Raw genomic sequence first — 27,645 nt, forward strand, 5'->3', positions numbered from 1 at the left:
GAAATGTGTGAGGTTTTGTTACCTTCCCTCTATCTCCGAGTTGGTTAATGGGTTCTTCAAGGACATCTGACTTCTCTATGGGGCCAATACCTGCTTTATTGTCAAATAAACACATTGAACCCAATTACACAGTAGACACGGGTTTGAACATCAGATTAGACATGGCATCTGATAGCTAGTGAGATTAAGCACTTTGAACTCAGAAAAGACTGCCGGGCACATCTCAAATTCAGTGTAACGAGTGTTCATTATATTCTTGTTGCAGGGATGGTCAAACCTTAGGGCAGCATGAGATTCCTCAGTTATTCCTACGCAATTCTTCCAAGGGACAGGAAGAAATCCCTGTTTGTTGCTAGGCTATTGCTGTATTGATGCTCTGAATAAAACAATAGCGTATCTTTTGAAGCAGTTGGAACATGGTAGAGCCTGAGGGCAGCCTACCAAGTCAGCGCTCTTCAAGATTCTAGATTAGGTACTGGAATTTAAAGGAAGAAGTTTGCTGTCTGTGTTTTGATTTCAGTGATGAATTCTGGCTCTTCTATTTGTTCAGGCCTGTCCCTTTTAGTCTCCTGAATGCCCAGCATCGTGCTAGTAAAGAAGTAGAAGCCATTTGCTGTGTTCTCAAAGTGCTTTTAACCCAGTCGTGGAGGCAACACTTGAATTTCCAGGCAGCAGAGAGCCAAAAAGCTGGACTCTGTGGGAAAGCCGAACGCTTCCTGCTGTAAGGGATAGGGGACTCAAATTAGAGCACTTTCATTGATCTTTTTTCTTTCTGGCTTCCAGCATTTTATTTTTTAGTCTTTAATTACTAAGTACTTTTATAGCACTATTCAAAAAGGATATTTGTAAGTTTCAGAAGTGTGAGCTCAAATCACCCAATTATCTTGGAAGCCTATTTAATGTACCTTGATTTGGGGTGGTAATGAGGGAAAAGGGAGCCCTGAGGGGGGCAGGCCAATCAGTTCAGAGAAGGCCTGAATTAGCACCTCTTTGGCACCGAGAGTTTTGATTGATCCAGCATGAATAATTCAAAGGCTTTGTTTGTATGTGGAATGTGGAAGGAGAATTGATAATTTAGGGAAAGTAATACTCTTTCTTCTTTTCCTGATGTGCACTATTTTGTAAATCGCATGTTCAGTCTGGTGGCAGCTGGATTAGGCAGAGCCGTGGGCCTGAGTGGTGTGCATGCAAAATTCGTGTCGCCAGAGCGTGATAATAAGTTCCCTGCAGGGCTAGAGGGAGTACTTTGGCCAGTGGAGACGCTTGGCTACACTTTTGGCATAAAATGAAGAAAGACTCAAGCCATCCCCTGTTGGGAGGCCTGTTGCTGAAACACCATTAGGGTTAATTTTTGTTCTTGGAGGGATAAATACTATGGATTACAGAAGTTTAACCAGATGCCAAATTCTCATCCAGATTGGTCATTTCTTAACGTTTCTTGGGAGACTAGAGCTATTCAAAACACAAAATTAAAAATTTTTAATTTCTCCTTTCCTACGGTCCCCACTCACGGGCAGGGAAATGGCCTTATTAGGACATGGGAAGGTGCCTTGTAGAAGGTTAGGTGTGTTTTTTTTTTTTTTGAAACTAGGACTCAGAGTAGATTAAAAGGTAGGGTGGTTTTATGTGTCAGTTTGGCTAGGCTACATTACCCAATAATTTAATCGAACATTAATCTAGGTGTTGCTATGAAGGTATTTTGTAGATGTGGTTTAACATCTACCATCAGTGGACTTTAAGTAAAAGCACTTAGAAATCCTGCCATTTGTGACGACACGGATGGACTTTGAGGGTATTATGCTAAGTGAAATAAGTCAGACGGAAAAAGACAAATACTGTATGATTTTGGAGGCAGATTAGTTAGTACGAAATCAGGCAGTTAGCAATTCCTTGGTAGACTGAGCAAAAACAACAAAAATAGAACTTACCTGTACCAGGGCAAATGTACCAGGACAACAATATCATCAATCATGCTCTGGGGCAACTGAACTGTTTCAATGGTCTACCCCAAGCTGAGCAGTAGGGAGAATCTGGGAAACATTGTATCCATAGGCACCCACACCCCAACATCCCCCTCCCAGGTAGAAATAAAGGTATATAAACACAAGCTTTTTGCCTTAGCTACTGGGCATCCCAGCTTCGGGTACCCCCTCCCGCTTGGGAGCTGTAACTCTGCTTGCTTTAATAAACTATCTTCCTGTGCAACTCTTGGCCTCTCCCTTGTCAGTGTATCCATTCTTCAGCTCCACAAGACTACAAGACTATGAACCCCAACCCGGCATTCACTAAGGGACATCCTACATCAATTTTACTCTTAAGTAAAATATAAAACAAAAACGAAACAAATGAATAACAAAAAAACATAAACAAAAAACAAATGCAGAGGCAGACAAAAGATCAGCGGTTACCAGAGGGGAAGGTGGTGGAGGGAGGACAGAAAGGGTAGAGGGGGTCAGCTGTACGGTTACAGATGGAAACTAGACATTTGGTGGTGAGTACAATATAGTGCATACAGATGTTGAGTTGTAATGTTGCACAGCTGAAACGTACATGTTGTAAACCCATCTTACCTCATCAGTTAAAAAAAAAAAACCTTAAAAGAAAAATAAAGTACAATACCCTTCATAATATGGACAGGCCTCATCTAATCAGTTGAAGGCCTTATGAGCAGAAACAAGTTTCCCAGAGAAGAAGAAATTCCGCCTCAAGGCTACAGCATCAATTTCTCCCTGAGTTTGCGGTGTACTGTCCTGCCCTATGACGTTCCGACTTGCCAGTTCTTAGATAGAGATCCTATTATCATATTATCATATATTCTATGATATATAGGATACACCTTACATTTATCTCATCTATCTACCTACCAACTACCTACCTACTCATCCATCCATCCATCCATCCATCCATCCTCCACTTATCTATAGCTGTCCTGTTGGTTCTGTTTATCTGGAGACTCCTGACTGATAGAGCAGAATGGGTGCTTGACTCCCTTCTTCCACCCCACAGCGGGAGGGTCTCAGTCTCTATCACACACATTCACAGTGCGGAATCATACATTGCAGATTTATTCTAGGCATTGAGGGTGTGTGGTTGTCTAGAGCTCCTTATTCAAATGCCAGCACTGTCTGAACACCTGGAGAGGAAAGGACAATGCTGAAACCAAGAAGTGGGAAGGTACCAAGAACGAACTTCTTCATGGCTCTTCCAGGGAGGCCAAGATAATTAAAAGAAACTCCAGTGATAGCCTATATATCATTTAGGACTGACTGGCCAGAAAGTACGAGTATAGGCAATTATGGAGGAATAGGTGGAAAGCGGATTTATCAGATGCAGAGTGATGTGAACCAAGTAGTTCAAGAACTTCCCATCTTTAACGGGTTTGATTCAAGTGCCAAATTATGAAGATGCTTATAGGGTGTCGTCACACACGGAGGCTTAACCTGGGTGGTGGAGTTCACACCACCGGCAGTTTTAGAAGCCTGGCCATAAGCGTCTGTAAACTGCAAATTCAGTGACCGAGGGACCAAGAAGAAGTAACAGAATGCTCAAGGACTGGGAGGCAGCGTCTTCCTCCTTCTGTTCTTCAGTGGAATACGTCTAGTAGGATCCTTTCTGGCTTCACTGTCTCTGTTTGGGGTGTAGGTGGATGGTGTACTGTGGCCTCCGCTCTGTCTGCTGGGCTTGCTCTGCCTTCTCCAAAGGTGGTTAACTAACATTCATTAGCTTTGAGGTCTATTAAAAACTGGGTCCTAGCTCCCTCCCTTCAGGGCGAAGAGATAGATCTGGGGCAAACCTAGATTTGCATTATTTAAGTGGTGTTTGACTTCCTGAAGCAAGCTGAAGTAAAGAAAAACTGTAAAACAGACACTCTGATAATTACACCCTCCCGAATTGGCTCATTTGTGCTAAGTGGGTCTTGTTGTTAGGTTATAAACCTAAGATTACTTAAGGTTCTTCCCCTAAGTAGCCTTTGGTTAGGGTTTTGCTCAGGGTCTGCTGTGGTTCTAACTTGTAGAACAGGCGTTCATTTCTGTATAGAGCTCGGAGGTTCTGGTTGAAAAACCTGAGGGACTTGGGAAATGAATTCCTAAGGTATGTACTGTTGGACTCCTTTGTGCTCTATCTGGTCACATTGGGTTAATCAAATGTTATCACAGTGAGATCGACCCCTTTACTCACAAAGATGATGAGTGAGCAGTAAGGCTCCTGTGGATTATTGGCTTGCTGTCCTCTATCAAGGAGAGAGTGTCCCAAAACTACTGGGCTGAGAGGTATCGTTATTGTTATATGGCTTCAGCTGGACAAAATGATAAAACCTGCCTTAAGAACATTTCTTAATTTGTGCTATCCTGTCAATGGTAAGTTTCCTTGCAAGCTACCTGAAGTTCTCTTGGAATCAAGCTGAGCAGTAAATGCACGGGTGTACGCCTGTGTGCCCACAAGTCCCTGAATTATGTCCATGTGCGGTCCTGAGTGCCCAGGATCCATGCTGATGCGCAGGGTTTAAACAGAGAGTCCAGTCAATAAGGCTCTTTAGTGTGATGACAGCTAGGAAGTATGTGGGAAATTCCAAAATAAAAGAGCAAAGAGTGTGAAAGCTGGAAGGCTCTTGGATATTCTCTAAAGTGACAAAGCAAAAAAACATCACTACCTAACCCTCACTGATGGCAACGAGCTCAGTATTCACACAGGACGAAAGGGGCTTGTGAGTGGTGAAAATGAGATAGAACCTAATCATTAGGCTCCTTTAGTCTGTAAATTTTCCTCAAGTTCATGGTTAAAAGCAAAAGAGATTGTAGATGTTCAACATCTTTTTATTCTGGGTCTCTTATGGGAATGAGAGACTGAGACACTCTTTATTCCACTTTACAAGGTTGTTTCAACATCTTAGATAAAAGAATATTTGTTTAATTTTTTAAAAATAACTCCAGACACAGAAATTCAGTCTCTCTTAGTAACTCGTTTATTCCATGATCTAGAAATTCTTGTGTCCGACTTGATTTCTCTCCACATCTTATTTTTCTTGAATATAACATACATACAGTGAAATGCATAGACTTAAGTGTGCAACTCAGTAAATTTTCACAAATGCGTGTACACATGAGCACCACGTAGCATCTTAGAAGCCTCTCTTGCACCCTCCCAGTCAATACCCAAATCTCAAGCGTGTCATACTGACTTCTCTCAACATGACCTTTATTTGAATAAAATCATGCAGTAAGCTTCTTTTATGCAGCATTGTATCTTTGAAATTCACTATCTTGTTAGGTGTAATAGTTTTATTTTTTATAGCTATATAGTATTCCTTTCTATGAATATAGCATGTGTGTATGCGTTCTACTGTTGATGGAGATATGATTTGTTTTCATTTGGGGGCTATTCTAAATGAAGTCACTGTGACATTGGTTGTAATAGCTTGATGAACATATGACCTCATTTCTGTTGGTTGTATACCTAGGAGTAGAATTGCTCCTCACGGGATATGAGACATTCAGTTTTAGTAGATACCACCAAAGTTTTTCAAAATGATTGGAATAATGTACCTTCCCTCCAGGTAATCCGTTTTGTTGGCATTCCAACAGTTGAGTGTTATATTCTCTGCACATCCTCACCAACACTTGGTAATATCAGTTTAAAAAGTTTTAGCCTTTTTTTTTTTAAATTTATTTTAGTTTTAGCCATTTTATTAGGGGTGTAAAGGCACTTCAGTGTCATTTTATTTTGCATTTCCCTGATGGCTAATGAACTCAAGCCCCCACTTTTTAAAGTGTTTTTATCATATCTTTTGTGAAGTGCCTATTCAAATCTTGGCCCGTTTTTTTCATCTCTCGTCTGCTTTTTTTCCTTATTGATTTATAAGGGTTATTCTGGGTAAGTCCTTTGTTAGATACATGTATTGTGTATGTCTTCTCCCATCTCTCCTGTGGCTTATATTTTAACTTTCTAAATGTTGACTTTTAATGAAGAGAGGTTTTCTTAATTTTAATGAAATCAAATTTATCTTTTCTTTTATGTCCTGTTTAAGAAATCTTTCCTTAACCCCAGGGTCTTGAAGATAATCTCCTAGCTTCTTCTAGAAGCTTTATTGTTTTACCTTTCACATTTATGTGTACGGTCCATCTGGAATAAAGTTTTGTATATGGAATTGGGGGAATGAATGAAGGTCACCCCCCTGCCCCCGGGACCACACATTGAAACGACCATCCATGCCCACCGCACTGTATGGGTCCCTTTGTTGTAAAGCAGAGGACTATATAGCTGAGTGTCTTTCTGGAGAGTCCATTCTGTTTGTATTCCAAAGCTTCTGGAATCAGTTTTAATCACTATCATTATATAGTCAGTGTTGCTATTCCCTTCTCTAACTGTGTTCTTCAAAAGTATCTTTGCCCTTCTTATTTTTTTTTTCATTTCTACTATAAATTTTAGAATCAGCTTATCAATTTCCATACCCACATGCAAACCTCCTGGGATTTTATTTGAGGCTATTTGAAAATTTTAGAGCAATTTTGGGAGGATTAACGTCTGTCGCTATCAGTGTTGTGGGATTTCTTCCTATTCTGCCTTTAGTGGCTGGAGAGATATGAATGAAATCTAGGGCAATGGCACGAGATATGCTTTCCCAGCATTGTTCTGAGTTTCAAATAGGAGTTGGACTGTATTTTCTCCCCCTGTTCTTCTGGGTCATTTCTATACCATCCCTGCTCTGCTCTGGGCCCTGGGACAGGGACCAGTTTGGACAACTACAATGGGCTCCCTTGCCTCTGGCTTCCAGTTAAGTTGGCCAGTTGGGGTGGAACATGGGCAGGTGATCAGAAGAAGGGAAGAGAGTGAGGTCAGGGTATTACTTTCTTGGCTTTTCCCCTGCAGTGTCACTTTGGGTTGGCTGAGTTCCTGGACTAAAGGCTGTTAGCACTCCCCTTGGGCATCCTTCTTTTTTAGCTCCCTCCCTCTGGGTCCTCTTTAGCCTAAAGGTGGTAATGACTCCCCCCATCACTAATGTGGGGTACGCCTTATCTCTTGTTATTTCCCAATACCCTTCCCATACCTTTGTTAAACTCTTTCCAAATTATATAGTTTGAGCTGGCTCTCTGTTTCCTGCCAGGACCCTAGTTACTACAGAAGTGGAAGAAAAATAATTTTCTGGATTGCTTAAAAGAGCTTTGAGATTGAGGACCAGTTTCACCAGTGATAACCTTGCTCGGTCAGCTCACAAAAATGTACTTCTGGCTAAACTTGCCTGAGTACATCATAGAAACTGTGTTTTTCTCTTTCCAGTATCATTAGAAGTCATCAAGAGACTCTTTATGATGTAAAAAGTAAGATCTGTAGCCTCAAAGTGTACCCTTCAATACCCACAGGCATTTTTAACCATGGGGTGTTTTTCGCTTCCTAAGTTGGTAACGGATGCTGCAGTGTTTGTGTTTGTATCTGAGAAACATCTATGACACTGCCTGAGGATGATAGCAGGTGAGGGGAGAGTGTCAAGCCAGCATGGACTTGAAAGTGGTAATAAAATTGCTGCTGTGTGAAAAATTAGTTGAAGCATTTCTGGGGACAGCAGCCTCAAGCTGCAGTGAACGAGGGAGAATTATACTAATTCTTAAGTGGAGTCTTACATTGAAATCGTTTAAGTCCTCTTTTGACAGTTGGGTCATTTAGTTGTCTGCTTTAGGAATTAATTTTTTAGAATGACATCGATAACACTGGGAAGGACTGCTGCGTTTCTTTAATTGCACTAGAAATCCATTGGATTTAGAGACTGCCCAAAATGTCATTTGATGATAACAGTAATTAACCTGGATCATGCATTGTATAGTGCTGACAAATACAATACAAGAACTGGTGGGAGTTCCACATGAAAAAGTCAATAGCAAATAAAGCAGAATATCACATATTTTTAAATGAAGATTTTTACCTTCTTAAAAATGTAAGTAACAAGTGGAATTCTGCCATGGTCAATTGACTTTTTAATTAGACAAGTCTGCTTATGTGTTCATTTCTGTGCCTAACTAGGTGAGTCATGTCTTGTTTTCAGCATCAGCTAGAGCTGGCGCTGCCTTTGCTCTCACCGGTCTCCCTTGCGTTACTGTCCACTCATCCACTGTGGCATCAGCCCCTACCCCTCTGTGGCCATGAACCCTAGGAGGTCACGCCATCTCTGTAGTAGAGATGGCAAATTGGTGGCCATTAGACATGTTTGTTTGTATCACATGTTTATTTTGAAAAATTGTTTTACACCTGGGAGCTATAAATAAAAATCTCAGTTTCTGACTTTTCTTGAAAAAATGGATGACCTGAGAACCGTGGCTCTCCATTCTTCCACGGTGAAAATTGGCTGGGATGGGGCATGTGCTCAGGAGGGAGCCGCTGCTTCACCTGGCAGCCTGACTCGGTTAAGTGACTCGCCTGGCCTGGCAGGCACGTGTAGGCATGTGTTCCACACATCAGGGCAGATTCTAAGTACCAATTGCGAGCAAGAGAAAGAATTCATTGTGTTATTTCAGTCTGTATATTATTGGTAGGACAAACTGCAAGCTCTGAGAGGCCAGAGACCTTGTCTCATTTGTCTTGGTATATATCCCATGTTTCATAAATGTTAATTGAATTCAGAGGAAACTCGACTTAGGAACAGGAACTGGCAATAGTATGACGATACTTAAAGAAGAATATTGAATGTTTGAAAAAGGCTAAAACCGTAAGTCAAGGCTGAGAACGCAGACTAAGATGATGGTAGGGAATAAAGAGGTGACGCTGAGAGACAATTGCAATGAAAGTGCATTGGAGTTAGAGACTGGCAGGAGGTAAAGGAGGAAAGGAAAAGGTGAGTTTGGAGCCTTAGGGTAGCAGGGCTGTAAAGAATGCTAGCAGGGTGGTAGGTAAAGGCACAGGGTCCTTCCCGCTCCCCCAGTCCGTCTGTTGATGTGAAAGGGGTTTAGTCTAAAGCTAATCGTTATGCTCACAATCGTTCCCTTATGTTTTTAACCCCAGGGCTAAGACCATCAAGAATACAGTCTCTGTGAACCTGGAGCTGACAGCAGAAGAATGGAAGAAGAAATATGAAAAAGAGAAAGAGAAAAACAAGACTTTGAAGAATGTTATCCAGCATCTGGAGGTGGAGCTAAACAGATGGAGAAATGGTAAGGAAGAGTGGGGCACGAGGGTGTGCCCTCTTTTTCTTAGAACCATTGGCATCCTGGGGCACCTGGGAAAGAGGGATGATGGCAGAGCTCGGTGCTGCATGGCAACACCTGTGTGAACAAGCAGGTACGTTTTTCTCATTCCCTAGCACTGCTCCCCACCCCGCCCCATCCCTTGGCTGACATACATTCTTAGTGTGGGCAAGTGACTATTTGCAAGGTTGCCTTAATCTGTTTCCAGTAGATGCTTCTCTATTACTGTAATTCGCTCTCTGAAACCACATTCGAGGTTTAGAGGACAGGGCTTGAGACTGTGTCGTTCTGATTTCTTCGATTTAATGAAACATGTCATTCTCTCCTAGGTTGAGTTTTGTAATTGATTTGGCGTTAAAAAATCACCTCTGGTACATATTTGCTTTTTTTTTTTTTTTTTGGCTCAACGCATTTTCATGCTCTGCTTCTTCAGAGCCAGAAATAGGGAGCTCCTGAGGAAGCTCTGTGCTAAAATGCAGTCTTAAAGGCTTGTTTCGTGACTAGCTTTTCTTTTCCCCCAAAACGTTCTCTTTGGTTTGTTCTACTCGAAGGAAATATCTCAGAGAGCTGACATGCAGTGGGTGGGTGGGTCGTGGGTGAGGCGCTGAAGGGGGATTTCCAGATCGAAGAGCAGACAGATTATTTCAGTGGTTTTAGCATCGTGATGGAAGTTAGAAGTCTTTTCTTGTTTTGACTGAAATAAGGCAGGTTGGTGTGTGTGCAGGGGGATCGTGGATAGTTGGAGGTTGTTCTTCGTATCCTTTGCTCTTATGTTCGGTATTTATTAAAGGTGCTGTAGCAGACCTCAGTCTTGGGTAAGTGTGGGAGCCTGGGGCTGCCATGCGGGATTCGGAGGTAACTCGCCTGTTTGTAACGGCACAGTTAGCAGCAGTCTCGTGATTATATGTTTGTCACTGCTTTGTGCTAGGAAGGGTGGGGTGTCACTGAGCTGCTGTTCAATTGAAAAGCAATTACGTGGCAAACCAGGATTCAAGAGAGGTTCAAGAAATGACCTAGTAGCCTAAATAGGATGATTCTTTTCTTTTTGGGAGATTTTCTAGCTGCATATGTGTTTTGAAAGCTGCTAGAATAATTGAATAATTCAGCACCTGGGGCTGGTGGATGATTCCTCACCATTTGGCAGGAGTAGGAGAGTGGGGAGGGATGCTTGGCAAGGCAAGGAGCGGCTGTATGAAATTTTGTTCTATTTCTGGGATCCTCTTGGGTCAGTTCTCTGCTGGGCGACTGGAACATTCGGTAAAGCCTTTTGGTAAAGGGAGGGGTCCGGCCTTAGAAACACTGTGGAGTGGGCAACCAGCCTTATTTTTTTCTATTCTTTCCTGTCCTTGCCAAGCTCTGACCCTCCAATTCTCCATCCCTCAGTCGGGTCTGTCCTCTGAGTCTGCCCACCCTGTTTGCCTCATGCCGCACATCTCTGCTGGGCGCTCTCGCCCTGCTTTTGGACTTCGCACTTGGCATTCGTTCAACTTTTTGTCCCACTTCATCCACCTTGTACATCTACTCAGAAATGTACTGTTTTCCTGGCCCGAAAGAGTGAGATCCTACATAAACCCTTAAGTTCCATAATTTGGAGAATCTGGCACATGATGTACTTTCAAAAATGTATGTTAACGTGTTTTAATATAGTGCTGGAGATTAAAGGGTGATAAGTCAGACGTGGTCTCTGTCCTCAGGGGGCTTACTGTCTGATGGGGGAGGTAGACTCCAGCCAGAAGAAACGTGTGATGGTAGTCTGTGCTACATACCAAATAGGAAACACATAAGTTATTACAACAGGGGGCCCTGACCTTGACCGACAAGTCAGTGAAGAGTTCCCTCAATGAACAACGCAGGGAATAAGATGTGAGAGAAACAGCAGTAAGCAGGTGAAATAGGTACAAGGTGGAGGTCAGAGTGCAGGTGGAGGCAGCCACATTTACAGTGTCTCTGAGCCCGGGTAAGAAGGCCAGTGTGGAGAGCTGGGCAGGGGGACCGCTGGCCTGAGATGGGTAGGGGGCGCAGGCAGGCCTAACCCATGCAGGGCTGCACAGTTCTTGTTTAGGATTTTTGTCATTATATGGAAACAATGAAAAGCCACTCAGGGATATTAAGCTGCAGACCCTATGATAAGATTTGCACTTTTGAAGATCCGTCAGTTGTGTTGGAGAACGGACTGGAGAGGGTGGGAGGAGAGCCAGAAAGTAGGGTGGTCATCTAGGGATAAGACATTGGAAAGAGAGAGAGATGGATGCACCGGAGAAATATGTAGGGGTGAAGTCAGCACGGCTTGGTGAGGAGCTGGCTGTGGTGGGGAGAGTGTCAAGTCGCAGGCTTGCTGAGTGGGGGGGCAGGCAGAACTGTGCACAGACAGGAAGCCCCGGAGAAGGCCCAGACTAGGGAGGTGAGCAGGGGAGTGTGAGGTGCCCAGGGAACATCCAGGTGAAAGTGTCAGATGAGAAGTTAGGTCTGAGGGTCTGGAGCTGGGAAGAGCTACCTGAATGAGAAGGAGAACTTTGAGTGTCATCCATCTTGAGGAAGTAATTGAAGACACAGGTGGGGGTGTGCTCCCCTACAAACAATCGAGGGAGGCTAAGGGAGAAGAGAAGAGAGAGACACTCTTGAGAGACACCCACCTGTTACCATGGAATCGCTGAGTGACTGTGATGGCAGAAGGGAGGTCTGCAGCGCTCTCCTTTCCTCCCAAGTTAACATTTGCATTTTAAAGGTGATTTTTCTGGAAGCAGAAGTTCTTCCCTATAGAGAACCGACTCCAGCAATACACATTTCAGACAGATAGAGACATGGAGGAGTCGTCCCTTGACGAGCTATGAGTGAAGGTCTATCTCAGGAATTAACTGCACATCACACATGCAACAACAATCCCAGGCTTTTTGTTATGTTCCTAGGCTGAGTGTTTAATCCTCCCAGCCCTTGTGGCTTTGAAAGGGTAGAAGTCTCGCCCAAAGTGATTAGTTTCTGGTAGAGCTGGTGTCTGAACCTCCGGGGCTTCATTCCTAAATTTATTCTCTTTCCATTGTCTGTGCAGCGCACACATAGCCCTGGAGGTTTGTGTTTAGATCAGTTACCCGAGTGTGAGAAGTACCACACCAGAAAAGAAGGGGCTGAAAGCCCTTCAGTGGTGTCCCTATAATTCCTTGTGGTCGTGAAGGCATGACTGGTTTGTGTCAGCTAGAGAGCTGGGATTTGGAAAGGTCAAGTGCTCTCCACTAAAATCCAAGTGGCAGGATATTTCCAACTTTCCTTTGAAATTTGACACACACATTGGTTCTGTACTTGTAGGAGGAAGCCACTTAGTTCACCTCAAAGATCCCTCGGGTTTGCTATTTCCACACTGCAGCCTGAACAAGTGTAAGGAGCATTGTCAATAGTACACACTCTCCCCCGGGGAAGAAATTTCTTCCCTTGCACGGTGTACGTATAATTTAGAAGTCTGGCTGCCCTGCTGTACTCCAGCTGTAGGAAAGTGAGAAGGAAAGGAGTGTAGCAGAGGAAAAGTGTGCGTGGGTGTGCGTGCTTGTGCTTTTTCCTATTTGCTGGTTTGATAGAATGAGGTAGGAATACAAAGGAGTAGGGAAGGTAAAATAATATGATGTCTCAGTAGGAAATCAGGTCCAGGCGGATGATGTAAATAAGGGAAGGATGCATGTCTGATACATTAACAGTGATGGAGAGAGCATTTCCTCCCAACGTCCTTTAAAAGTTGTGCAGCACTATCCCGGTCCATGTGTATAGGCTGCTGCCCACACCTATTCCAGGCTTCAGCCCTTTGTGGTGAATGGGTGACTTCACCATCTAAGCCTGACAGTTTTCTCCTCCGGGCAGAGTAGAACATTGATTCTCAGAATATGGCCCGGGACTCATTGTGTATACGTTACACCAAACCTTAAGTGATTTCTGCCGTTGCCCTTAAGCAAGTGGGCCGGCTCAGGGCGTGTGCATGGTGACTGAGGGCGAGGCCACAGCTTGTTTTTATAAAGAAGGACTGAGGAGAGCCCCCCATTCTCCCGGTCCCATTCCCCACTGGGTCCTTGGGTGACCAGCGACAGGAATTGACCCTGCCGGGCTTAAACAGAAAGAGAAAGCATTCGAAAGCTATGAGTAGCTCACAGAACCAAAAGAAGAGCTGAGGTCCCTGTCCCAGCCAGCAGTGCCGGGGCTGCTCCTGAGACACCGGCAGCAGGAGCAAATCGACAGGGCTCTTCAGGGGCCACCCCTGGAGGGCGTCCCCTCTGAATGTTTCTCCTGTGCTTGCATTTTATATTTGGGACCGAGACGCCCAGGAGAGAAGGGAGATACTGCACTTGGTGCTGTGCTCAGCCGGGGACAGACAGGACACTGGTGTGTCATCAGACCAAGCTGCCTGGTGCTATTAGAAGAATGGGTGTTAAGTGGCTGAAAAACAACCCATGTCCACTGTAATCTGCTAGTGACATCTTGTGGGCTGCAGTCGCGTGACAGTCTTTCCTCGAATCTGGAGGTTCTGTAGGCAACTTGAGCCTCGTGGAAATTTGTTTAGCTTCCCGGCTTAAGGACAGATAGATGGAGTGGGCAATTGTCAGAAATAAGATTTCTTTTTTAGCTCCATTGCTTCTTGATCATATGTATTGAAAGGACTGGAACAATCCTATAGATGGGTATAGATTTAGGTAGTTGGATTTAAAGTGAGTATTACAGCGCCCAGTTTACCGCCCTTCCCCCTAATCCATCAAGAAGACTCTTGAGGTTGGTGGCAGGGGCTGCGGGGGGGGGGGGGGGGGCGGTTGAAGGACCAGGGTATGATGCTGAGTGGGGTGGGGGTGGGTCCATAGTTCCCTGTCGCTGCCAGGTCAGCCTTTACACAGGCCCTCTTCTCTGACACATCTTTGAATTTTGCTCTCTGAAAAATGATAGGGGTTTAAGTCAGAAAAGGAGGCCCTGAAAATCCAGGTGTCAGGAGCACAGGGGAATGACCCAACAATATGGCATATCCTCAGCATCTCTTGAATGATTGAATGTAATACTAAGTAACAGTGGATGGAGATTTACTTCATCTACTGAAGTCATGCAAAAAAATTATTTCATGACAGCTGAGGAGGCATGGAAAAATTGGCAATGTGTAAAGCAGATTTGTACTCCAGATTTAAAACCTGCCAGGCCAGCAGGCGTGGTTCCCCAACTAGTTAAATCTGTAAACTTGAGTCTGATTGGAGCTTTGTGAAACTGCTCAGCCTCTGTGGTTGGAACACAATTTGCTCTTTTTAGCATTAAATATGTAGAAGATGCTGGCCCCCCTGTCAGATTCATGATTGCTACAGTGGAAGCTCAAGAGTGAGCATTTCATTTGAGCCATCTTATTTGTGAGGCCTTCTTCCTTCTTCCTTCTTTTGCGAACACAGCCGAACACTACTAGAAATCCTGACTGCTAGGAGAGTGGGGTGTCCTATTTAAGAGATCAGGAATGTAGAGAGGGTGCAGAGCTGTGCCCAGTTTATTAGAAAATTACTGTAGGAGGCATTCGAGAATGTCTTCAGCTGCTTACAATATTTTTAGGAACTAGGGTGAAAGATGCTATTTGCGTGCAAAATAATCCCATAAAGGAATTATTATTTTTTTTAACCTCACATTTATATACGGACATCTTGTAGCCAGCTGCTCTTATCCATCTGGCAACTTAAAAATTTCCTTTCAGTTTCTTTGATATAGAAATTACCTACCATTAGTCTGCCACTGGGCCTGTTTAATTGGTATTAAAAGAAAGCACCTCCTTTGCCAGATCTGCTGTGGTTTCTGGCGGAAGCTGTGAGTGACCAGCAAATCTCTGACCTGGAGTTGCAGGGAGAATGCAATTACCTTTCTGTGTCCTCCAGAGGCTGTAGGGACTCAACTTATGAAAAGGATAACTAGCTCGTTGCTATTTCATGTGTGAAATTTTAATGAATTACTGGCAGTCTAATGGTTTTCTTTTTTCTTTTGGAATAAACAACAAACCCAAAAAGCCTGTTTTTAGAGTTTTTAACTAATAGCCCTAACGAGAATTTTTGATTAGGCTGCCATTCTTGTTTATTGCAATTGATGGATTTCTACTTTTTGTAGAAATGTTATTTATGCCCTCTAGGGGTTTTCATTTTATAATTAAAATGCTCTGCAAACCTTATAGGTATGTTCCAAGTGAATGATCCTGTGTACACACAAATCGTTTTAGTCCTTAAAGGTAATTACATCTGACAATAGGAAATGCCAGAAAGCCTGTTTAAAAAAGGGAAAGATTTCTAGTTAGGAGGAAGGGTGTTTTCATTCTAGAAAAGCAGGAGCTTTACAATATTATAAGCTCTTTCCCTATAGACAGCAGGTATGAAAGCCTCAGGGGACAAAGTAAGAGAAAGTTGCTTTTAATATGAAGGAGAATAAAAATAAAGATAGATGCTAATCTTCATTTGGGGGTCGTTTTCCATTCTCCCATCACCAGATTTTAGGGCCTTATTTCTCCAGGGTTTGTTTGCAGCTGTCCACCTTGTTACAATCAGTTATTCCGTAATCACCTCGTGGAGGCTTCTCGGGAGACTCGGTCTGCAGTGCAGGGAGTATTCTCGATTAAAGTGGTGAGATTGCCATGGAGACAGATAGCGTAGTGTCAGGTCGTACATAGTGTTGGGAATTTACAATCCCCAGACGTGTTTGTGAGCTGGACAGTGTAGTTACCAGGGACGCTTCTGGAAATCATTTTCTCTGTCCTTTGAAGGGCAGTGGTATTTGGGAAAACCGGCTCTTGGTTCCTCTCTGGGCAGGAGCTGTGCTCTCCCACAGATTCCTGCTGCTTTTGTTCCTGCGTATTGCTGCTTTGTTCTTCCCGGCCAGAACTGCTGCTGCAGAAAGCAATCCTGACTGCCTGACCTTTAGTGTATAAACCGGGAAGAGCTCGTTATTTAGATGTAGCTCTGTGGGGGATATGTTGATGCTTTGATTCAGATAATTCAAGAGAAACCAGAAAGTCTGCTGTCGGTTTCAAATACTGTGTTAATAATAATAAAAATAAACCTGAAAGGGGCTTGCATAGCTATATTGTGTTTTATTTTTAGAAATGAGCCCTAACCACAAAGGTATTGTGAAGACCCCAGAAATACTAATTGCAGAATGAGTAAAAATAAGAATTTATCTGCAAAGCCTCAAACAAGTTGACAGTTTGACAGGGAGAGGAGGGGTTAAGTACCTTTTGTGTTTTTTACATATCCTATTTTAATTAATCTGCAGAACAATGCTATATTAAAGTCATTAGTATTTCCTCTCCTTTATAAGAAGCAAAGCAAGAGGTTCAGCAGGCCGTGGGCTTACGGCTAATTAGACCTGTAAAAGGAGCAGTGTGGCTTAGTGTCCCGCCGTAGCACTGGCAATGTTTGTGCAGACTCTTGATCACTCTCAGCGTAGCGTAGCAGCTTTGGCGAGCTTGCTGAACCTCCCTGGTCTGGGACAACCCTGGCATTGGTGATGCCCTAATTCCTCAGTGGGAGAAGAGGGCAGCTTTAGAGGGAGTCAGCCCTGTGACTTTGGTTAAAGCAGGTTACTTGCTGCTGGGTTATGGGGTTTCATTCCGGGCTGGTTTCTGCCCGCTGGAGTAACTGAAACACGCACTGGGCATCTCCTTAGCTCACACCAGCCTCATGATATCACTGCCTCTTTGGCCACTTGGCACCAAAGAACCCAGAGCTATGTCTCTTCCAGATGTTTCTGTATTTTACATGTGAACTTGGGGTGAGTTGATCTATGGACATTGAAGACGACCATATTCTTCATTGGTGAGCTATGACAGTTAAGAAGTTCGCCTTCATTGTGCTGAAGCTGGAAGATCAAACTCAGACCGCACTGGATTGCCCTGTTCACAAATTTCAGAAGCTAGAACTGAAAAATTAGAAATACAGTCATGACCAAGTAGGGGAAGGACATTTGCCAAAGTGTTAGTGGTGAGTTTGTCTGGAGAAGGAACAGAATTGGGAGGTAGGGATGAAAGAGGAATTTCAAGTTTCAGTGTATACTCTATGGTTAAAAAAAGATATGTACACACATACATATAACACACACACACCCCAGGAGTGCCAAAAAATGTATACCAGTAGACATTTTTGTCAACGTTGCTCAAGCAGTAGTTCACAGTAATCAGAAGTGTCTGTACGCTGATGGTAAACACTTTGAGCACCTCTTATAATTGCAGAAGTCAAACTGACTTGTATTCATCTTTTGTTATTGGTGTGTATTGAGTATTACAATTTTAATAGTTTTCCTTTCTTAAAATGTGTATACATTTTTTTGGCACCATATTTTATATATAGGGTATACACACACACACACACACACACACACACACACTCAGGAAACAGAACATGGTACTACTGCTTTTATGGCCAGGGGATTTAGCAGGCTGTAGAGAATATAGATACTTTAATCGGATGAAATCTAGTCTGCACACCAAGGTTGTTGATGGATGTTTTAAACGAGGAATTGGAACTGAATGAAATATTGATTTGGTTCAGGTTCTGTTCAAAGGCTACTCTGATATTCTGGTTTTGTTTCAGGTCAATAATTTTAGAAAAAGTTTGGGTACAGTACAGTCTAGCTGAGCTTTAGAAGAAAGAAACATTGGCTTCCTTTTATATTCGGCAAAGTAATAGTCTATTCCAGGTTTTGTTTCCAGTTTCTGCTTGAAGTGGAACTGTGTTGCAAAAGTGAAGTCATTGGGTGTTACTTTTATTTGACATGGAGGCCTTCCATATCGTTTTGTGATTATCAAGTTTGATAACGGAATCTTAAGCAACAAAACTAACCCATCACAATGTTTTGATTATATTAAGATAAATGTATACAGTGTTCAGGTGGTTCCTTGAGGCATGATATATAGTGTTGTTAATGAAGCCACTGATCTCAGTTCTGTAGTGTTCTTTTGTTTTTTTGTTTTTGTTTTTGAGAACTTCCCTCTGGCTCAGAGCAGTTTTCCTGGAGAATTTCCACAAAATGCATTTTATGGGCTGAGAAGTGGAGTGAGGCTTGGAACATTGTAGACACTCACTGGTTGTAGCAAACAGTGTGAAGTTGATGGTAAACATTGTGATGGGAAAGTATGTTTAGCTTTGGTTTGCTTTCCAAGAAAATATTTGAGAGACTCAGTCGGGCCACATGGTTTTCTCAGAATTCTTTTTATGCAGTCTGTCTTTGCAAGGTGATTTTTTTGCTGGAGGGAGCCACTGGCCTCACCTTTTTCCTGAGTTTGCATGGTCAAATTTGGTAATGCTTCTTTTGAAAGCCCAACACTACTCTGCAAACTGAGAAGTGGTATGCAGGGTCTCTGCATGATATTCTAGATTGGCTGCTTTTTCTTTCCTGGGACAACCTAACTAACATCACAGGAAATTATTCTATTTGAACTCTACAGTAGCGCCAATTAATTCTGACCTCCTGCAGGAGAGAGTGGTAGTGGAATGTGTGTTAGTGCAGTGTCAGAGTTCTGGGGTCCACGGCTACCCTGGCTTCTGTTTCCGATTGAGGGGATTTGGATCCTACAGTGTTCTATTAAACAATGGTGAATTTGTTCCTTGATGTGGCTGTTTCTATTAATGAAACGGGAACCAATTAATTGGTAATTAGGATGTCTCAGAGGTCTGTTTGCCTTTGAATCGGTCACTAGAGAGAATACGATTCTAGTAAAGCCCCAGCATATTCCTCAAAAGGAAATTGTATGAGAAAAATTGGGTGTCTTGCTGCAAGTTGGATTAGTTATGAGCTTGTGTAGTTGATAGAACCAGTTTGGGTCAATTAACTAAGACCTTTCTTGTCAAATAGAAAGGATACAAACTATAACTCTGCAGCAGCTCTTTATTGTGTCCTTTGCGTCTTTTTCCTGGGAGCGACTCTTTTTGCTACTCTTCCTGGAGGGTTGCATGCTGATCTCTTCTCATCTGTGTTTTGCAGGAGAAGCTGTGCCCGAGGATGAACAGATCAGTGCCAAGGACCAGAAGACCCTGGAGCCCTGTGATAACACCCCCATCATCGACAATATTGTTCCTGTTGTCTCCGGCATCTCTGTGGAAGAGAAGGAAAAGTACGACGAGGAGATCTCCAGTCTCTACAGACAGCTGGACGATAAGGTCTGTAGCCAGAGATCATAGTCCCCACTCTGGTCCAAAGACTATCGGTGGCAGGTCCCAGACCGGTTGTCCAGAAGCTGCTCTAAGCCCCATGGCTGCTGGTGTAGGGCTGCAGACTGATGTTTATGTCTCTCTTCCTGATGTTTTTACTTCTGACCCTTGATTGGGCAGACTCAGGGAACTTGACTCATGTGGAATGGAAACTTGTGTGGAAACATGATTGGACGAGTGGAGTGTTAGCCTGAATAGACAGATAGCCTTCAATTCTAGAAATTAGTCTGGGGCTAAACACTGCGTGAGCGTGGGGGTTGGGGGCGTGAGTATGCGTGATCTTTGTTTAATTCTCTCTTCTTTTGTTCTCTGGGCCTATTCCTCACCTCTATGAAACTACAATAGTCCCAGCTATAGGGACAAGGGTGGTGGCTCCCAAGACTCAAGTGTGTGCTTTAATCATGAAGTTGTAAGGCCTTGAGATGAGGAGCCGATGACATGTGGTCTGACGGCTCCACCTCATCGTAAAGCGGTTTCAGGCATACTCGTGAATGAAGTAGTTTGAGCATGCGGATAAGGGATGTCCAGTTTTATGGCAAACTTTTGGGACTCAAATCGTCTTGTCAAGGCACAAGTTGTAACAGAGGAAAAGAGATGTTGGAGAACATTGTGTATATATGTATCCTTCATCCCCAGTGGAGGTCGGGATGGGAATCTCAGAGGCGCAGGAAATTAAATTGATTTTTTCCCAGTGATCTTGGCGAGCTGTCCTTGGAATATTCTAAATCCTTTCAGTTGATTTCACCAAGGTTGCTGATGCTTTTAGTCTCATTTAATCTTTTCTACCGCGGTTGAGCTCAGAGTGCTTGGGGACACCTCTGGCTAGGATGAAACAGCTTTGTTATGTTAACGTTGCCATTCATCTTACAGGCCTCTCTCTTTTGAGTAAAGCTCAGAGTCTGGTGTCACCTTTACAAGAGAAATGTGCCTGGCTGCCTTAAGGAAGCTATTTCTGCTTTGTGTTTGTAACTCTGGGAGTTTGCATTGTACCCATAGCAATGCAAACTGGGGTCACCCTACCTTTCCAGTGACATATTTAATAAGCTGTTCACACCAACGAGAGTTGGGTTAATTGCCCTTTAGACCCTTGAGGTACTGTTACCTTTCTATTTCTACCCAGGTATTTTACACAAAACGTCAAACAAAGTAAGAAAAAGGAGATCAATGATAAGGTACCAGTATAGGCAATTTCTTGATTTCTCCAAAGAAATATATAATTTAAACATACTGCATGTTTTCCCTCATTTTAGAATATATAGGTTCATTTTTAGTAATTCCCAAAGAATCCTGGGTGAGGGTGACAACTGGATTCTGTACCTTGTTCTCTATGAATAGACACCTGCCATGGTTGGGGTTGGGGTCATTTACCTTGGCAGCGTGAGGCACTTTTATTGATGTAGAGTTCTGAATCCAGCTTCCAAAAGAAAGGAATTGGGACCGAGCTTAGAGTGATGCAAATGCCCTGGATTGGGGGTGTTCAGTTGGTAGCTGGCAGAGTTGAGCCTCGAACCTCTGCCTCCTGGTGACCAGCCTGGGACATTGTCTGTCACATCGTCTTCCTTTAGCATATGCCTTGAAAACCCTGTAAAGCACACATTTTAAGGTTCTCGCTTGTGGTCCATTATTGGGTGATGCGGAGAGATTTGGAAGAGAACTGAGCCCAAAGCCTTAGACTTAGAGGGCGCCAAAGCTAGTGGTTTGACCTCAGGGACTCTACCTATGGTCTGCCTTATTAGCTGCCTTTCTTATTTGTCCTCATCTTAAAGGTTCTAGAAGGTATTTCATGCTTCTGATGATGTAGGTGGTGGGATACTTTTGATCATATGTGCATTGGGATGCGGTACCTTCATAGATTATTGAGCAGTAGAGCTGAAAGTGTTTAGGTCCAGAGGAGATGCTAGCCCAGGGTGTTGACATGACTTACCCAAGTTGACACAACCCGTAGGTGGCAGAACTGCAATGAGGTTACACACCCTCTGACTCCCAGTCCAGTGCCCATCCCATTTTGGCCTTAGCCCCTTAAGTGAGGAATTTATCAGCCCTAATGAATCTGGGTAGAATGTGGTGGGAGAAAGGCTACACGGTCCCCTCCTGCTGCCCCCCGTCCCTCCATGTGTGTAAGGACAGCTGCTCTCCCAAGGCAGTGCTGCAGGATGGGAAGAGACACACTTTGGAGTTAGACCTGTAACAATCATGCTGAGACCTGAACTGAAGACCTACCCTGCTGAAGATGTTTTTCTCACCTGCAAAGTGGGGCTTATCTCTGTTACTTACTTCAAAAGGTTGCCATGGCGAGTAAAAGTTTCTGGTACAGAGCAGATGCTCCATAAACATTAGTTTCTTTCTTTTCTATCTTCTCCCTTTCTGTTTGCTGGAGGGAGAAGTCACATTATATGTGGTCTCCGAGGGGTGGTGGTTCCGAGAGGGGCTGAAAGCAGTTATAAGATGAGCACACTGGTGCTGACAGGATCTCTCTCACTCTCCCTCACCTCTCCAATACCACCGCACTGTTGGCGATGTGTGAGGAGAATTAAGTGGAAACTGAAATACAAGTTGAACCTTAGCTCATTGATTACCATGACAACAAAAACACGTTTACAGTTAAAGATGACCAGGGACCCGTTGGCAACTCACCTATTTCACGTATAAGAAAATTCAAGGACAAGACTATGGTTTGGAAAATGCTTTAAAATCTGCTGTTCACGAACTAGACCTTCCTAGTGTCAGAGTAAGGGTGCGTAAACATGTCCCATGGGATGCGCTTGAATGACAGGGATAGACTGCACTGCACATCTTGTTCTGAAAGCTTTGAAAAAATTTTAAAAATCGCAATGGACTATGCTCCTTCCTTAGAGCAGTTGCCTTAATAAAGGGTTAGTGTAGTTCTGGAAATGTCTCTGGAACAGTGACTCACGTCCTTATAACATAATCCCTGTTCTTCATCCATCCCAGATGGGGTTGGGGGCCTTGGTTTCCCACTATACCCCCAAAAGCACTGAGTCATCCCACCTTGTCACGTGTCATGGAGGAAGCCTGGGTTTCCGGCTTTGAAGTGAACACATAACAACAAAACGCTTGCTGCACTGTTTTTCTTCTCATGTGATTGATATCACTTGTAGCAGTTGCTTATATGTCCCGGGGGAAGAGATGGCAACTCCTGATGTTAAACTCCTTGAGTCTTTTATGTTAAGTTGTTTAATATTTATGGGCTGAGGCACATAAACACGAAATAGTTCCTGGTACCTGACATTCTGAGTTTACAAAGTAGAAGAGAAAACAAACTCTAAAACATAGTCTCCTGGTATGGAAGTACCATTTTTGGAAGTTTCACTCTGGGGTAATTTCCCTAATTCTCCTGTCAGAAATCTGATTCGGGGAGGAAAGCCATGAGTATTTCGTAGAACCATTAAAGAAACATCGGTGTAAAAAGTTCAGTAGAAACAAGATCTCCTTGAGGAGAGAATTAAGGCCAGAAGATCTACTACACAAAGGAAAAGGTGATACAGATCCTATAATATTGATTTTAGAATTTTCTTGCTCCATGAAAAGCATTAGTTGTGACACAGAGTTAATCTGATTTAAATGTATGCATAGACACGACCAGACAGGCTAGAGAATATCCTGTGGAAAACTGAGGTTTTGCTAGTAAGGCTTGCTAACCAGGCCCTTGAATTTACCCCCTCACTTCATCTCTGGAAAAGGTAGAAAACACAGTGCAGGAATTTCTTTTCTTTTCTATAGGCTGCTGATGAAAATACCTGGGAAGCACCTGGCACAAAGAGGGACCCAATAATACTGAACCGAATCTGACTCTGCTTGGGGTTTAGACCCTAGAAGTGTCATCAAATAGGATCTTCTCCTGTTCCTAAGGGAGGGTACATGTGAAGCCAAGTTGTCGTTCTCCACAGGCTGTGCATCACATGTGCATTTGAACTCATGAAAATCTTTGTCACAAAGCTGAGCTCGTGGTTGTTGTGCATAATCTGCCTGCTGCTTTGCCTGACCTGGGTGGACGGTGTGTCAAGAGGAGCAGTCGTGTGCCTGGACAGTGAGGGTCAGGTGGCTCTGGCTTTGTGGCAGCAACACCTAGTGGCAGAAAATGAGAGTGAAGAGAACGAATTTGCCTGTTGCCAAGATTTTTTCCCCCACTTCAGTGACAGGCCAGAAAGTAAGCGTTAACATTTTTGCATCCCAGCTTCCTTGAGGTTTTTTTCCAAATTAGACATTTTTTCCAAATTACCTTCTAATCAGGAGGGAAGTCTAATCGAGAGAGATTAATTCCCTAGTAAATGTTTTTCCAATCTCTCTAAGTAAGAGGTCTGAAGTAGAAATACTGGTCTCTTACATATCACGTGTCAGCATTCCTGGTCACTGATGTGTTTGACAAGATTTGGGATATGAATATATTACAGAGCGGATGGTTAGAAATTCACTGCCTTATTTTCTGAGCAAAGAATTCACTGTTAACATCTTTGAATTGGGAGAGAGAGCGCCAAAGTCCCTTTAGTTCCCAAACCTTCCACCTTCGATTTCTGGAATAGCGGGAATGAGATGAATGTGTAGGACATTATATTTTCAAGAATACCCCGATGTTGCATCTGCTGACAAAGATGGGTCAAGAGGTATTTTAACCAAATCAAGGTCCCAGAACCAATCTCTCTGTGAGGAAGCGTCACATCATTCCCTTCATTTTACTAGGAAGCTCACAGCTGGCATCCTGGTATCTGACTATCATCTGGAAACCAGGATATCAACAATGACATAACTAACCAAAAAGAATTAAACATGATGTTTCATTCCAGGATGATGAAATTAACCAGCAGAGCCAGCTGGCTGAAAAGCTGAAACAACAGATGTTGGATCAGGATGAGGTAAAGTTCGTAATAAAGAATTTTTTGTACAAAGTTCTTTTATTGCTCTTTGTTTATGATGTTTGTTTCAGAGATTTAGTTTGCAAAGAATTTTTTCAAAATCACTGAATCATGTGGAAATTTCTTGGTAGGTTCCCTTTCAATGCCTGTTAAAAGCTGATTTTGCCTGAATTTAGAAAATAAGTGTCTGACTTTGCAGAGCTCTGGGGGTTGGAGAGCGAGTAGCTGGTTGCTACACTTAGTCTTTGAAGAACGGAGATGGAGGAGCTTGGTAGTTGGGCAAGAACGGTTCTATTTCTTTATACCGTCTGCCTGGCACTCCTGTTTCCTGCCATTTTAACCTTTTTTTAGCTTTGCATGAATTGCAAAATTCTAAGAATTGGATCACGTCTTTGTGCTATCTTGTAGGAAAAACAAACAAACAAACAAAAAAGTAGAAGGTAGAGGAAGGTAAAGCAAAGAAGAAAGGGGTCCAAATATTATGTTAGTATACATGTGATATAGTAGAAAAGAGACAAATTGTTTTCAGTCTCCCTGATGACATTCAGTTCCCCAGTAAATGTCTTTATTGCATTACATGTTGCCAAGTATTTTATAAACAGGAACCTAAGCAAAGGGTAGACAGCCAATCTATCAAACATAAATGATTCGTAATTCTCTTCCTGATGACCATCTAAGTATTTTTTTCCTCTTTTGTGCGTTAGGGTGCTGTACGCTTTGTTGCTAAAATGCTACGAGTTGGATCATGTGATGCAGTTATAGCTTGGGTTCATGTCCCCAGTCCTAGCCCTCCCAGAGAATTAACTCTCTCTATAAACATTTCCTTCCTTTTCCTCTCGGTTCCCCTTCGTCTTTCCAGGGCATCAATTTTACCCCTTACCCAAATACCTCCATTGGCAGGGAGATCATGTATGCCTTAGCAATCAGATGAACCGTATTTAATCGATTTTCCTTTCACTATAGCTGAGTCTTCCATTTGCTTTGTGTTTCCTGCCCTCTTCTTCCCATTCTATTCCTTTGCATTTCCAGCTTGGTACAATTGCCTGTAATAAACTTTCCCTTTTGTTCCAGTTAAAACCCTTAATATTTTTCTTTTTCTCTAGTATCAAGGCAGTATCTGTTCATTACAGAAAAATCAGAAAAATAGAATGGGCACGAAGATAATGAAAGCATTTACAAACCCAATCATTCACTTGTAACCTGTATTAGTCTTTATGGTATATCTTTCCATACATCCGTGATGAATATTAAGAAAAATCGATGACTGCCCTTTTAGCCTGAAATTGACCAGTTTATAATATGAAATAATGATAATATTAAAAAGCTATGTAAGTATTATTGTCCTCGGAAATGAGTCCACCCACACTTTATTAAACATGTGGAAATAACCAACCAGCTACAAAGTGTGGTATTTTTGATGTGTAATCAGTTGTCTGAGTTAAGCCTATGCAGCTTTAAACTAAAAAAGACGAAAGAAAAAAAGAAAAAAAAGAAGAAACAGATTTTTCAGATAACATGCTGGGTTGTTTTGTTTTTTTGTTTTTTTTCTTAAACTTAGCATCTGGATATACAGTAGGATTTCTAGTCATCCTGAGCTTTTCCAACTTGTTTTCTTTTATCTATTTTTATTTAATTATTTTGAATAGAGTATAGCACATAAACATATGAACTATAGGTTCACCAGTTCCATGCCATCCCATTTCCCCAGCTTTTAGCTTCTACAAGAAGAGACTATGAAAAGATCCAAGAGGAGCTGACACGTCTCCAAATTGAAAATGAAGCAGCCAAAGATGAAGTGAAAGAAGTTCTCCAGGCCCTGGAGGAACTGGCTGTCAATTATGACCAGAAGTCACAGGAAGTGGAGGATAAAACCAGGGCCAATGAGCAGTTGACAGATGAACTGGCCCAGAAAACGGTTGGAGCATTTGTTTCTAGGGGGCGGGACTTCCTCTGCTACAATTCCTGTACTTACATTGATGTTTGTTGACAGATTCTACGATATATAGGAAGGCAGTTGCCTGAATGGTTTTTCAGTGTTAGACTTAGATGCATTCTCTGAAATTCTGCAATAATTGAAATGTTTTGTGTAAGTGACTTTTGTCCACTCATCCTGGAATGGCATAGCACAACTATTTTATATTCAGGGGATATGTAACATTAGTAGGGATGCCTTGTGGAATTGTCAAAAGAGTGCAGACTTTGGAGCCAGAAAAATCCTCGTTAAATTTTTTACTTTACAACTATTAGGCCTGAGTCATAACATTTAAATTTCTTGAGTATTTGTTCCCTTATCTGTAAAAATGGTGATAATAATGTGTGAAAATTAGTGACAATTTACATAAAGCACTTTGCATGGATCTGTGCATTTGTTACACTACCAATAAATAAATCTCAAAATGTTATATTAGCAAGCAAGAGTGCGTGACATGGAAGGCATGGATTTCACTCTTCTTGTTTATACCCTTCTAAATGCAATTCACTTCCTCCCACAGCTTCTTACACTATCCCAGGACTGAGCTGTCCTGGTTTGTTTGTTGTCCTGTTTTATACCAGTGCTTTTAGTCTGCACATTTTCTAATTTTCAGTTTCTCCAAGTGAAAGATGCTGCAGTGAGCTCGAGGCAGCAGGGCCAACGAGCATTTGGCAAGGTGGCTGGTGGTGGGATGTGTCCATTTTGTCCTTTATCTACTTGGAAAATGGGTGGTGGGAAGCTGAATGGCTTTATGCAACTGCCCTTGGCACCGCGACCCAGTGGTCTGGTATTATGGGATTGTGCCCAGCCTGCTTTGTGGAAGACATCCAGTCCTCCCGGGCAAGGAGAACTAGCAGATGGCGCAGGAAAGCTCTAATCTGCTGACGGTAGAGCTGATAGAAAGGCGCCCCACTCCATACATTCAGTTTCATGAAGGAAGACTTTCTAATGGCTTCCCAAGATGGGAACTGCTGCTTCTGTGGGCTTTTTAAAAAAAATGAAATAAGCAGTGGCAATGCCAGAACAAAAACAAATAGAAATACGGGTCAGACGTCACTTAGGAAAAGAGGAGACTTAGATTTTCTCCACTTACTGTTTTCTACATGATTCCTTACCTAGTCCTTGGTGTTTACTTTATTTACTTCTCAAAACAATGAAACGTTTCCCATAATACAGTTCTTATTTGCTGTCAAGCAGAAGTATTGCTAGACTCATTTAGAGTACTATTTTTAGTCACATCATTAAAAAGTGCTCTAGTAAAATAGCTGAAATTGGAAGATTGCATAAATGTCTTTGCATTAACCTTCACAGCTTTGTAATTTAGGGGAATTATTTTCTTTATTCACTGAATACATACCAAGACGCCAAAAGATAACTATTCTGTTGACGTTGGGAGTTTGTTAAGTTAGTCAGTTAGTTAGTTAGTTAGTTAGTTAGTTAGTTAGTTAGTT

The 27,645-nt window shown here is 42.7% G+C and overlaps 1 protein-coding gene across 1 annotated transcript in view; it reads left to right on the forward strand.

Moving 5' to 3' along the window:
• The window catches only part of KIF5C (kinesin family member 5C), a 144,051-nt gene that overhangs the window by 74,866 nt on the left and 41,540 nt on the right, over positions 1-27,645 (forward strand). Inside the window, exons 11-14 of the mRNA XM_019737476.2 lie at positions 8,989-9,137; positions 19,125-19,300; positions 24,154-24,222; positions 25,931-26,137. Of these exons, the coding sequence (XP_019593035.1) occupies positions 8,989-9,137; positions 19,125-19,300; positions 24,154-24,222; positions 25,931-26,137 (601 nt within the window). The remainder of the gene's footprint in view (positions 1-8,988; positions 9,138-19,124; positions 19,301-24,153; positions 24,223-25,930; positions 26,138-27,645) is intronic.

The sequence above is a fragment of the Rhinolophus sinicus genome, linkage group LG01 (genome assembly GCF_036562045.2).
Source record: "Rhinolophus sinicus isolate RSC01 linkage group LG01, ASM3656204v1, whole genome shotgun sequence".
NCBI lineage: Eukaryota > Metazoa > Chordata > Mammalia > Chiroptera > Rhinolophidae > Rhinolophus > Rhinolophus sinicus.